The 13,979-nt window shown below is 47.0% G+C and overlaps 1 protein-coding gene across 1 annotated transcript in view; it reads left to right on the top strand.

The window, feature by feature from the left end:
- Positions 1-6: 6 nt before the first annotated feature.
- Positions 7-13,979, top strand: part of Kiaa1257 (KIAA1257 ortholog) — a 45,143-nt gene continuing 31,170 nt past the window's right edge. The window contains exons 1-8 of the mRNA XM_029478225.1: positions 7-48; positions 626-894; positions 3,734-3,921; positions 4,607-4,811; positions 8,386-8,529; positions 9,301-9,373; positions 10,379-10,500; positions 13,379-13,476. Of these exons, the coding sequence (XP_029334085.1) occupies positions 648-894; positions 3,734-3,921; positions 4,607-4,811; positions 8,386-8,529; positions 9,301-9,373; positions 10,379-10,500; positions 13,379-13,476 (1,077 nt within the window). The 5' untranslated portion in view covers positions 7-48; positions 626-647. The remainder of the gene's footprint in view (positions 49-625; positions 895-3,733; positions 3,922-4,606; positions 4,812-8,385; positions 8,530-9,300; positions 9,374-10,378; positions 10,501-13,378; positions 13,477-13,979) is intronic.

The raw sequence follows: 13,979 nt of genomic DNA, 5'->3' as shown, positions 1-13,979 counted from the left end.
TGTAACTGTGCAGCAGGTGCAGGAGTCAACCGGTGTGCCTATTCACAGGTAACCCTCGAGCCTTGGGTTCAGCCTCTATTTCACCCCAGACGTCCCAGGTCCCCCAGGCACCGACTTCCTGTTAGCTAGAGTTCTGTGTCTCGAAACCTGAGTGATGTCCAAGNCAGAACTCTTTATCTCGCTTTAAGTCANTTTCCCAGGGATCGGTATATACCCGGCCCACTCAGTTTCCCCTTCTGCAAGCGGGAGCTGCCAGTTCTGTGCTGTTGCCACATCTGGGACTCTGCCTCACGTTCTTAAAAGGAGTCAGATCCCTGTCTTCTGGTGCCCCCTGGGTCAGTGGTGACCTAGGCTCACCTGGATCGGTATGCCAAGAGCACCCCCTGACCAACTCCTGATTTCTGAGCGAGGAGTAACTGAACTCAGGTCGGAGAAACATCACTGATCCTTCACTGCCAGCTGCAGTTCTCTGGTGGTTCCTTCTTTCCATCTGTGGAGCACTCACTGTGAAGCAGGCCTCTACCAAAGCCTGGGACATTGGAGACAGGACAGAGATGGGACTGGGAGGGTGGGCCTTCCTGCACTGGGCAGATTTACTCCTGGGATCTTTGCTGTCTCCCACCAGGACCATTCNAGTGCTGTGCACCATGTCCCTGCAGGCCTGGGATTGGGAGGAAGAGGAAGGGTCAAGCATGGGGCCCCACTCCGTGGCCAGCGAAAGCGAGACGGAGGAGAACCTGAAATCCAGGATCCCAGCCCATGATTGGGACTCTGAGGACCAGTTCAGCAGCAGCCTGCATTCCTCAGAGGGGCCTGCCTGCATCTCTAACTCTGATGTGCCCCAGATTGTCCCCTGCAGATTTGAGATCTCACTGGCCTTCCCTGTGCTGCTAGGTAGGTGCTAAGGAAGAACTTTGCCTCTTAGCAAGGTGGCACATGACTGGCTTCCATATCTCTTTCCCTCCACCGTTTCCCTCCCATGCTAGAGTAGTTGGTACCAATGGAGGCAGAGGTCAGATAAAGGACAGACAATTTGGGCCCAGCTATTGGTTAGGCATGGAAGTGATTGTGGGACTTGCACTTAGCTCGCTCAGAGGCCACAAGAAACAGGCCTCCTCACCTCTCCTCCCTTACCCTCTCCTTCTCTACCTCTACCCTCTCTTTCTCTCTCCTCCCTTCCCCTTTTCTTCTCATCCCCTCTTCTCTCCTCTTCCCCACCCCAGCTTAACAATCTCTGCAAAAGTTAAGACTTGGTTCTCATAAACCATTACCCAATGCCTTGCTTAAGACACATCCCAGACTCATTGGCTAAAATCTCTTGAGTCAAGAGATTTTACACTACACAACAATATAGTAGTGTAGCAGACACAAAAGGGGCTCCACCCTCCCTGGTTGCAAGCAGGAGTCATAGTTTCTTCGTCAGGTTGCCAGTCTAGGCTGGGCTCTGGACAAGTGGCCTTTCTTCCTCTGTTCCAAGCCTTTAGTTTTACTTCTTGCTAGATGTAGTACTTCATACACACTGGCTTACTATGGACAGGCTGGTGCAAACAGAGGGTAAACCTAACCTATGATAGTTTATCTTGATTGCCAACCTGATGGACTTTTGGGTCATGGAAAGAAACAGCCAGGTATGTGGGCAAGGGNTTGTCTAGATTAGGTTGAGGTGGGAAGANTAACTCTAAATGTGGGCAGCGCTATTCTGAGAGTTGCAGACAGGAAGTGAATACAAAGGAGCCTGTGAGCCGGATAGCTTCATCCCCCTTTGGTGACTCCTGTGATCAATGGGAGGAAGTGACCAAATAAGGGACTAGACCTTGATGGCTAGCTTTAGGACTGTAATCTGATGGTTTTTAGCAAGGCAGAGGGAATGAGGAGAGAAGGACAAGACGCTCCAGAGCCATGCTCGCCACATTTGAGCTAGCCAGAGTCTCTTCAACTTCTGTAGCCCTAATTCTAAGAAGTAGAATTGTTCTCAAAGTATGTACTTAAAATTGCTTGATGGCTGTTGTCAAATTGCCCTTTTAAGGATTAGAATAATGTACCCTCCTAGTAATAGAAAAATGACTCTATCTGCTCATGTCTCTTTTCCTTTCCTTTCTTCTTTCTTTCCTCCTCCTCCTCCTCTTCCTCCTTCTCATTTTCTTTTTTAGAGACAGGATCTCATTGTGTAGCTCTGGCCAGTCTAAAACTAGCTAAAGTAGACCAGGCTAGCCTCAGACTAACAGATATAAGCTTGTCTCTGCCTTTTAACTGCTGGGATTAAAGGGGTTGTTTTAGGGTTTATATTGCTGCGAAGAGACACCATGACCATGAAAACTCTTATAAAAGAAAACATTTAACTGGGGCTGGCTCGCAGTGTCAGGGTTTCATCTGTTATTATGGTGGGAAGCACTGAGGCAAACAGGCAGACATAGTGCTAAAGAAGGAGCTGGGAATTTTATATCTTGATTTGAAGGCAGCAGGAAAAGAACCCTGTGAGCCATTGAGCCTAGGTTTGAGCATCTGAGACCTCGAAGCCTTCCCCGCAGTGACACACTTCCTCCAACAAGGCCTCACCGACTCTAACAAGGCCACACCTCCTATTAGTGCCACTCCCTATGGCCAAACATTCACACATTGAGTCTATGGGGGCCATACCTATTCAAACCACCTTGGGTGTGCACTGCCATTTCTGGCCATTCGTTCATTTCTCGATTTACCTTGATTGGATCTGAACAAATTCTCTGGGCAGTTGTACTGTGTCTTGGTTAATAAAGACTTTACCGTTGTGATCAGACACCATGACCAAGGCAACTCTTTTTTTTTTTAAGTTATCAAAATAATTTATAATAGTTAAATGCCTCTTAAATATACATGATATCTTCTGAAGCTAAAAGTAATATGCACCCAGTCTGTCTTTAAAATCTATTCAGAACATTAAACATGATAGAAGTAGGAAAAAAAAACTCTTATGAAGTTCTCTATGAAAGGAAGTTGTGAAAAGTTTCTGATTAGACAGAAACTGCTTTATCTCCAAGGAAGAATACTCAGTGTAACTGTGGCTCCATAGAATGAATTGGATAGTGTTCCTTCTGTTTCTATTTTGTGGAACAGTTTGAAGAGTATTGGTATTAGGTTTTCTTTGAAGGTCGGCTAGAATTCTGCAGGAAAACCATCTGGTCCTGGGCCTTTTTTGGTTGGGAGACTTTTGATGACTGCTTCTATTTCTTTAGGGGACATGGGACTGTTTAGATTGTTTATCTGATCCTGATTTAACTTTAGTATTTGGTATCTGTCTATAAAAGTGTCCATTTCATCCAGATTTTCCAGTTTTGTTGAATATAGGCTTTTGTAGTAGGATCTGATGATTGTTTGAATTTACTCAGTTTCTGTTGTTATAACATCTCCCCTTTTCATTTCTGATTTTGTTAATTTGGATACTGTCTCTGGTGGAACTGCCTGTGGAGGAAACCACTCCTCTCAATGTCAGCCATGGTGGGGGTTGTGGTCAAAGACAGACAGAGGGAAGAGATGCTGACATCCCAGTGTCACCTCTGGGGATGTACTTGCACTGACCCACTCTCTAATGAAGTCCAACTCTTAGTTTCTACTTCATTCCTGGTATTGGCACTGGGCACTGGGCCCTTGGAGATGTTTCCAAACCATAGCAATGTTTGTTGCCTTCAGGGAGCAGTGGGGCTAGGCCTTCTTTCCCCTAAGTTAAAACAAGGCTCATTAAACCTGTGTCTTCTAGGTAATAAGGGAAAACCCCCAAATGTACCTGATAAAAAGAAGTCTGCTAAATCAGAAACCCGGGCTGGAAAGGCTCGTCAATTCTACCACATTGAGTATTTTTTCCTGCCTGATGACATAGAACCCAAAATAGTTGATGTTGTGGTGTTTCCTAACGTAGCCAAAGTGTTTCTGGAGTCGGGAACAAAGGTGAGTGGTGTGTGTGTGCATGTGTGAATGTGTGCCTGTGTGTGTGTGTGTTTGCATGGAGCCTCACACTCAGGATGCAGACTGTGTCCCACTGACCTGCAGCAGGCTCAGCAGTGGAGTTTTCTAGATATGTGGGAAAGTGAGGCCACCTCAGAACTAAGGAATGAGAAGGAGAAGAGCAGAATGGTCCTACAAATGCAATTACATGACCTCTTTAGATATCTTTACTCTGTAGGTTCTTGAATGTGTCATCAAACAAGGCTTTAGTTTTATTTTAATTTTTTTTAAGTACTGAGCATTCACTGTAGGCCCAGAAGGTTCTTTCCTACTATGCACACATACGTGTGTGTGACTGTTCATGTGCAAGACTTATATCAACATACATGCACACATAAAGACTCCTGGGATGCTTTGACTTAGAGCCATTGCTTGGAAGTCACCATCAAGGGCGCTATGCATATACTTGCTTAGATTTCCGTTTTCAAGGAACGGGTAACGGGGACACTGTCCAGTGCTCAGGACTCACTTCCCTGTGATTGAGAGCTAGGAGAGAGGCAAGCCCAGAAGCCAGCTAGACAGAGAGGGCATCAGCCCTACTGTGCTGCCGGGGCTAGGCCAGTGGGAAGTGCCTAATCTGTAGGTTGGTCCTTCATCTCCCACTGTGTCTGAATGGTATTTTACACAGACTGTAAAGCCATGGAGAGATGACGACAAAGTCTGGGTGTCATGGAGCCAAACTTTTCATGTCAACATGACAAAGGAATTGTTAAAGAAACTGAATTTCCACAAAATCACCTTGAGGCTCTGGGACACCAAAGACAGAGTCTCAAAAAGAGCCAGGTACCAGCGGGTGAAGGCCTCAGCCTATTCGGAAGACTTGGAGTCTCTTGGTAAGTTGGCAGTTTTGCTTCTATTTTAAATGTTTCTGGCGACTTGTGTTTTCTCACTACAGGCTGGACGTCGTACCTAGTCTANGAATTTAAAAGGCTGATGTGGTATCAAGTTTGATACTCTCTGAGCCCTGACAGGATGGCCCAAGTGGAAAACTCCACAGCTGAATTCACATGACAGACGAGGGTCATCAAAGTACNAGCCTTCCTAATGCTGGATCNTTTACCGGAGTTCCTCAGGTTGTGGTCACCTCCCAGCCATAACATTTTCATTGCTACTCCATAACTAAAGATTTTGCTACTGTTATAGATTATAGTGTAAATATCTGTGTTTTCTAAGGGTCTTGGGTGACCTCTGTGAGAGGATCATTTGACCCTCACCAAAGGGGTCTCGATCTACAGGTTGAGAACCACTGCCTTATAGCATCTCCTCAGAACTATGAATGGAGTGTTCACACACCTTGAAGGAATCTCCTGTTTAGAGTTGAGCTTCTTCCTCCAAGGTTCTTCATTTGNAAATATGAAAACATTCCAAAATCTGAAAAAGTGCTCCAAGTCCCAAGCGTTTAAGATGAGAGGTTTTAAATTTATAACATCAGAGTAAAAAGCCAGTGTTCCTTGTGTCCTTATGAGATTAGCCTGATGCACATATTGCTTTCTGTGTTGGGCTGTGACATCCACCCAGGGCATACCTGGGGAGTCACAATGTGCTTGTGTACTTGGGCAGTGTTTATATACCTCCTTTACCTTTGGTGAACTTTCGNTCCAGAGCAGCTCTGATATGAGTTACTGTCACTGGGTTGTCTCCCCAAACTGATATCGTGTGTTGACTCAAAAGTAAATAAGGATACCAAGAAACAAAAGAAAGGTTTGGCTTGTGTGTACAGTTCAGTGGTTAATGGGCAAGCNTTGCATGTCTGAGTTTCTTCTATAGTACTAGAAAAAGAAACAGAATGTTAAAAATTGTACCTCCTCTGGCTGGGACGATGGCTCAGTTGGAAATGCCTGCAATGCAACTATGAGGACCCAAATGGCCAGGCAGTGGTGGCGCACGCCTTTAATCCTAGCACTTGGGAGACGGAGGCAGGCNGATTTCTGAGTTCAAGGCCAGCCTGATCTACAGAGAGAGTTCCAGGACAGCCAGGGCTACACAGAGAAACCCTGCCTCAAAACAAACAAACGAACTAACAAACAAACTAACAGGACCCAAATCTGACCTTCCAAAACTCATGTAGAAAGGGTGGGGGTGTTGACTTGAATCTGTAACCACGGTTTGTGGGAGGTAGAGATAAGTGGTCTCTGGAACTTGAGATCAAGGTCTAGCCAAGNTGGTGAACTTTAGGTTTAGTGAGAGTCTGTTTCAAAGACTAAGGGAGAGAGTGACTGAGGAAGGTAGCCAGCCTCAGCCTCTGGCCCTGCATGTACCCTCACCTCCAAACATGTGTGCTCATACCCAACCCCACCTCTCTCAGGTCAACACGCTAACACCCATATGCAACCCACTTCAGAGGGCTTTTGTTGTCGTGGTGGGGTGGTGGTGGGAGTGGAAACCAAGGTCCTGTACTCCTGGGCTCCCACCAACCTTCTTGGTACCCCTCTCCCAAGTTTAACTGGAGACAAGCAAGATCTTACTAAGTCACCCAGGCTGTCCTGGGACTTTTGATTATTCTGCCTCAACCTCCCTAGTGCTGGGATTACAGGGCTATTCCTAACAACAGAGACCTTTACTTGTGTGAGTATAGCAGTATCAGATCCTTCTGAACTTCCCTGAAGCAGCAAGGAGGGAGGGATAGGGATTCTCACGATGTGATGTCCNAGCCATCTAGTCCCATCCCCTTCTTATCCTAGCTGCGGAATGTGGACGAGTTCTTAAACATTCCTCTCATCTGTAAGAAAGAGAAATTAGTACCCATTCCACTAGCATGCTACTGGCAAGGTGGTGAGAGTGGTCTCTTAGGACTCAAGCAACAGGAGGGAGGGGGTTGTTCTTGGAGAACCTGAACACCAGAATGAAGTGCTACTGAGGAGCGGGTGCTGGGTGCGAATCCTGACACTCTCTCTAATGCTTAGAGACACAGAATGGGGTTTGTGCTGCCTTTGGTGTTGGCTTTCAGGTAAGTGTAGTCACCCACCCTTGCAGACCACCCTTATACAGCAGTGGGCGGGGCAGAGCCACACCCCAGCTCTCCAGGGAAACCTTGAGGGAACATTAGCTTCCCAGGTTGCCTGCCTTTCANACCCCAGGCTTGGTTGTAGTTTTCCTTGGTAACCTGAGCTTTGCGGAAGTTTTGGGCCAGGTGCTTCCTGGTTGTGGGCTTTCCTGAGGANAACATTAGCAGCGCCTAGGCTCAAGAATTCCTTCCTATATTGCAAGATGTCCTTAATGGTTCAAGTCACCGCTCACNGAGAATCACTGATTTAAATCTAAACTAATAATTGGAGAGTTTCTATGGGAGAAAACGGGAACAATAAATAACTTTTGCCACTCGGACCAAAGGAAAAACCCTTTAGGTGTCTTCTGTGGGTTCCAGGGCCTGACCTGGGCCTGGATTTCTTCTGGTGCATGTCTGCTGCCATTGGAGCGGGTGTGGGGCAGTGGCTTCTGCTCTGTGTAGTGAAAGGGCCCTGGAATCCATTGGGTCAGAAGAAGGAGGTCTGGGCCCTGCAGGGAGGGACCCTGGCATCTACCTTGTAGCCACAGTGACAGCTTTTTGTTAAACCCTGTCCCAAGCCTAGTGTCCCTGACTCTTATTTTAAATATATATTTTCCCATTAAAGGAACAGTGGATATTCACTATATAAAAACGATTTAGAAATGTGTAGGAAAAGGAAGGAAAACCTAAAACCACACAGTGTCTGGTCCAGAGGTGGTCATAATTAATAACCTTTCTGTGGGTCTGTCTTTTGTCACTTAAGGATACCTCAACCATGAGTCAAATTTAACCTCCTCTTCCCCTCTCCCCCTTCTTTCTTGAGTTTTTTTCATGCTCTTCATTCACTCCATGCATTCATGGAATGCTTAACACTGTCATATGTTGGGGGGGGGGTCCATGCTGAGAGAGAGAGATTGGCAAGGGGGTGCAGCTCTCTGGCTAGGATCAAAGAGTGTTTGTGGGCTTGGTTCTTCTGGGGCAGCGGTTCTCAACCTTCCCAATGCTGTGACCCTTTAATGCAACTCTTCAGGTTGTGGTGACCCCCAACCATAAGATTATTTTCATCGTTACTGCAGAACTGTAATTTTGCTATTGTTATGAATCATAATGTAAATATCTGATATGTGACCCCAAAGGGGTTGGCCACCCATNGGTTGAGAACCACTGTTCTAAGGGCTGTGATACAGAAGAGTTACCCATTAGCATCAGGTACTCCATGTCTGGAGGACAACTCCTCCCTTGCGGAGATGCAGAGAGCCAGTGGCATGTCACACACAGNTGCAAGTGTGTGACCTAGTACTTGGTGGCAGTGTCATAGATTATCCTCTCATCTTCTGCTGTGTGTCCCTGGGAGGTGTCAGAGGACTGGGTGTGGCAGATGTCCATTAGGCATATTTGACTAATCCATTTTCTCATTCCAGAGGAAGTGAAACATTTGGTTTTGAGTCATAAAAAGTTGTCTTTAGTTTCCATTGGTAAAACCAACACTATCTCCGAAGAGTTGAAAGAGGAGAACCTACCAGGTGACCAAGAAAAGGCAGAAAAACACTTGAAGTCTCCACAAGGTGAGGANTGAGGGCTGTAGACACCTGAGCTCAGCTCTGTGCCGGGNGACCGGCTCAGTTTGCATCCCCCCCCCCCAACCCCCGGCATCCTATGCCTGTCTGCTCATCGCTCCAGTGCCCTTGGGCGGCTTGATTTGGAGTTTTCTTCCTCGACCTGCCCTGGCCTCCCCTGTCTTCTTCTCTTCCCCCTTCTCATTCTTCCTCCTCCCTCTTTTGAGCCAGGCTTTCCCTAAGTAAGCCTGGCTGGCCTAGAACTCACTATGAAGGCCAGTTGGCCAGGCTGGTCTGGCCTTGAGTTTGAAGTAACCCTCTTGCCTTAGGCTCCTAAATGTTGGAATTGCAGCTGTGAGCCAGTATGCGGCAGATTTAATGGATATTTGTTTTACAACTTAAAACACACACACACACACACACACACACACACACCCCACAGATAAAACAGTTAGCCACCTTGTTGGGAACTTGAGACTCCCAGAGTGCTTTCAACATTCTACAACATATTCATAAGCAGGACTGAAGGGGACACTTATAGCAGATCCTTCTCCTCCTCCTTGGCTGGTAGGGGTCTGCTGGCCTTTGTTTGCCCAATACTTGGAATGAATCATGTTTGTATGTTTCATTCACGAGCAAGCCCTTCTTTCTAAAAGATGCTGCTGTGTCAAGCCTTTGCCCGCAGATGTGTCACTGAAATGAGCAGGGACATCATTTGCTTTGAGCTAGCACAGAGTGAAACTTGCAGACTCTTGCTAACATTTGGTTCTCACCAAGCAGAGCCTGAAACCCCTTCTAAGAATGATGAGGAGTGTGAGAAGTTACTGAAGATGGAGGAGTCTCCTTTGTCTAGGTAAGGACTAGCTGCTTAGGTGGCGTGGNGTTGGGGTAAGNCCACCTCCTCCTTGGCCCTGCTCTGAGTCTTTGGACACTTTCTTGCTGGTCTTGGTTAAAGTGACGCTAAGACAACCAAGGAAAAAGGAAAGATCAGGGAAGGAAATGGAGGCGGTGCTTTGGGGTGCACCAGGCACCCTGTCTCTGCAGGAAGTGCTGTATACCTTGACTGACCCACAAACCTTGGATTGGTTATCAGGCTCCACTATAGGCACAAGGTGACGAGTGCTTTCATGAGTTTCACAAAGTCAGAAAGCTGGGATTTGGGAGCAGCCAGGAGTTCAGCCCACAGTCTCAGCTTGTGTAGCCTCAGTAAGGGCGTCCAGAAAGTCACAGCTCCAGAGCTCAGATCCCCAGGTTGGTTCTGGAGAAGCAGGGGTAGAGAATGGAAACACAGCTATGGTCTGGGGCAGGTTGAGGATAGCCAAGAGCCCATGCAGACAGATTTCTCTTCGCTCGGGCTTCTAAGCTTGGGCCATTCTCCTTGCCCAGTCTTCCTGAGTGTGCAAGCAACAGACCTAGCTAACAATTCTGACATATTGTTTTTATTTGAATTTGCATTTTAACTTGAGATATTTGACCTTTGTTTGCCATCACCCACCTCCCATGATCTCGGCCTATCTTTTTTTACTTAACCAGGCGTCCTTCTTTATAGACTTAAGCGGAGATGACATTCACCTCCTGGAAATGTGGTTAAGTCTTGTGGGTTCTTAGATGACTCATAGTTTTAGGTACCTTATATATATTTTCCATGTTTTCTACTTGTGCAAGTGTGGCCCACTGGCAGATNTAAGGAGTCTCAGGCTGCTCCAGGCTCCCGAGGGATAACTCACATCTGACAAAAGCCCTAGGCTATCCCTATGGATATGGTTTTAAGAAGTAGGGACAGGCCAGCGAGTAGACTCTCCAGAGATGCCACCTGTATGCTTTCTCCTTACTGTTCTTCTCTGTGAGGTTTCTCTAGACGGACCATTTCAAAGACACCCATTTCTCTGAGTGGAGCAACCATGATGGAGATCAAAGAGCTCATTGAGAAACCATCGTTGACCAGCTTAACAAACATGCTGGAGAAGCAAAAGTCTCAGCGTGAGTCAAGATGGGTCTGTGCTTTTATGACGTGACTAGATCTGAAAAGTTAGGATATATTTAGATTTAAGGCTCGTCAATAAGATCTGTTGGCATTTGATTAAATGAGATACTANGCACATTCACTTGTNCATNGACCCATTCATCTGTCCNTCCATCCACCCACCTTCTCATCCATCCAGCTCTCCAGTTGCCCGTCTGTCCATCTGCCCACCTATCTGTCCATCCACTCACCNGCAGAATTTTGTTCCTTTCCATTCNGGTGGGTGGTTTTGGATTCCCGTCTCATGAGTTGCATAAATGCAGACATGAAAATGTCTACTCACTAAAGGTGAACTTTCCAATGAAAGGCTGTAACTCTGCATGGTAGTGCTGTGTTGGTAGGCTCGGGGTTGTTGAGGTGATGGAAAGACTCTCCATGAGAAAGGATGGTTTGCATCTTGGGGAGGTGAAGGGCACAGCATCATAAGTCACAGGGCTGTCTCAAACAAAGCATGACATCCTAGCCTGCAGAGCAACAAGAACCATCAGAAGCTGCTTGTGTGTGTGTGGGATCCTTTTATGCACCATGTAAAGATGGTTGTTTTTATTATTCAAGTGCTGATTTCTGTGCAGGCAGAGAGTTGAGAGCAGACCCGACTTGGGTATTGGTATTCATATGGCTGCGTCATATCTTTTAAGCATTCCCTCCATCATCTTCTGGTTGGTTTAATAAAGTGCTGAGGCAGGAGAGGAGAGGTAGGACATCCAGGGAGAGATAGGACTCGGGGAATGTCAGGCACTGGAGGGTGTGCCAGCCAGACACTGAGGAGGTTGGGTGTGTGAGACTGAACCTGAGGAGAGGGAATGAGTCATGTGTGAGATTAGTGCAAATGGGCTAATTTAAGTTAGATGGGAGCAAGTAAGCTAAGGCCTAAAGCTTCCATAATTAATAAAAGGTCTCTGTCATTATTCGGGAGCTAGCACCTCAAGAGACTATCTGGTTATACTTGTCCTGGTTGACATTTCCTCTCTCCCTCCCTCCTCTTCCCTTCCTCCCTCCCTCCCTTCCTCCCTTCTTCCTTTCCTCCCTTCCTCCCTCCTCCCTTCCTTTCCTCCCCCTCTTCTTCCTCCCCCTCCTCTTCTTCCTTCTCCTCCCCTTCTTCCTCCTCCTCCTTTCTTGATCAACTCCACACAGGCTAGAGTCATCTATGAAGAGGAACCTTAACTGGGAAGATGCCTCCATCAGCTTGCCTGTAGGCAAGTCTGTATGGCATTTGCTTGATTACTGATCTATGTGGGAGGGCCCAGCCCATTGAGGGTGATGGCACCCCTGGGCTGGCGGTCCTGCATTGTATAAGAAAGCAGGCTGAGCTAGCCAGGAAAGCAAGCAGTCCTCTATGGCCTCTGCTCATNCCTCCAGGTTCTTGCCAGCTTGGAGTCTTGCTTTGGCTTCCCCTGAGGATGGGCTGTGACCTGTAAGCTGAATGACCCCTCTCCTCCCTAAGTTGCTCTTGGTCATGGTGCTTTATTGCAGCAATAGAAACCCTAAGACACCAGCCAACCTTACCTTCTCCTTCTTAGCCTGGATCTTCTCACCAGTAAAGGCAGTGTGTATCTAGTGAGAAGTGAAGCTCCCCATGACAGGCTGCCTCACTTCAATCCTGCTGCTGCTNCTACAGCTGCTTCCTCACCTGCCAATCATCAGTTGGTCCCTGAGGCTGCAGAGAAAACAGCTGCTTCCTCACCTGCCAATCATCAGTTGGTCCCTGAGGCTGCAGAGAAATGACTGTGAGTCCAGCTCTGGCCAAGGTGCTGGAAGCATATGGGTCTCTCCGACTTTGGAGACCCTGAGGCATGGTTCCCACACTCACATTTGGAAACCTATTAAGTCCTCCAGAAGGTTCTTGTTTCTAGAAAATGTTTTTTGGTTTTTGTTTTTGTTTTTGTTTTTNTTTTAGCTTTTTAGTGAGAGTTTTCCAACCATTCCTTTTATTTTGAAAGAGACAGAAAATTCACAGAAAATATAACAACTATGTGGCCACAGTTTAGGATTTAATATTTTACCATATTTCCCTGCTTCCTGTTTTTTCCTTTGTGTGTGTGTGTATGCATGAGTTTGTGGTTCCATGAATGGCATGATGTACATTTCACAGTCAGAAGACAACCCTGCATGCTGGTCCTTGCCCTCCACTTTGTCTGAGACAGGGTCTCTCTTTCTCTGTGGCTTCTGGGGATTCCCCTGTCGGTACATGACATCTCACCCTGGCAAGATTTAGTTATTTATTTTATGTATATGAGTACACTGTAGCTGTCTTCGGACACACCAGAAGAGGGCATCAGATCCCGTTACAGATGGTTGTGAGCCACCATGTGGTTGCTGGTATTTGAACTCAGGACCTCTGGAAGAGCAGTCAGCAGTCAGTGCTCTTAACCACTGAGCCATCTCACCAGCCCACCTTTGTGCCCCTTTTTGAGGAACAAAAGATAACAGATGCAGAAGTGCTTGTGGAGTCCTGCTCTTTGAGGGACACACCTTTCTTGTTTCCTTCCTGCAACCCATCCATTCTTACATGTTCAGATGACATACTGGTCTTTTATTCCTGTGAAGTGTGGAGATTGCGCGATGCCTTCNTGCACCTTCAGTTTACTCTTTGGGTTCACCCTCATTTCTGAGGATTGCACATGTCCACATATGCAAGGATACTACCTTTATTCTGTTTGCATAGTGCCCTGTCAGATAGACCACTGTCCTTCATCTCATCCTGTCAGAGGGCACTTGAATTTCCCTATGGCTTCCTGCCCCTGGCACCATTGCAGTGAACACTGTGTTCCCAATGCTTGGAGAATGCGTGGCTAAGACAGTTGCCTGCAGCTGGTTTTGGTTGTTCTTGTGTAGGTTGGGCTCTAATCAACTCCCCAGTGATGGGCATTGAAAGTGTCCCTTTGGCCCACTTCCAGTGCTCAGCCACACTGGATCTACAGCTTTGGCTTCCAGTGAGGCTGTACAGCATCCCAGAGGCTTCTGTAGTCCCAACTGCTTCACACTGTAGGATTTGCTTCACACTGCCTGCTAATTATGGGTGTCAGTGGTAGACAGTCCTCCCAGAGAGGGGTACGGCATCCTTGTGTACCCCTGAGGGGTTTTGCTTTGTATAACATTTTACTGCCTCTTTTAGTTCATACTTGGCTTAACACCTGAGAAAACACTTCCTTGAGTGACCCCAGTGCAGGCCCAGGAGGTCTATTTGGTGATTCTGAGAAGTCTATTCAGGAGTTCATTTCAAAGATGGGATAAGGTTGGGATAGCCCTGCAGTTCCATTTGCTTAAAATGGTCATCTGCAGCTCGCCAAAGTCCCTGCTTTCCTGCTGCTTTGAAATGTCACCTCTGGCTCTAATCAGCTCTCCCGAGACCCTGGGCTTTGCAGGCAATTCCACTGGCTTTCATGCTCCTCGAGCAAGTAGCACCATGCTGTTGCCTCTTTTCTTTTCTTTTCTT

Source organism: Mus caroli, chromosome 6 (genome assembly GCF_900094665.2).
Source record: "Mus caroli chromosome 6, CAROLI_EIJ_v1.1, whole genome shotgun sequence".
NCBI classification, from domain to species: Eukaryota; Metazoa; Chordata; class Mammalia; order Rodentia; family Muridae; genus Mus; species Mus caroli.
Note: the sequence above shows the minus strand (reverse complement) of the source record. Positions and strands in the feature narration are given on the sequence as shown.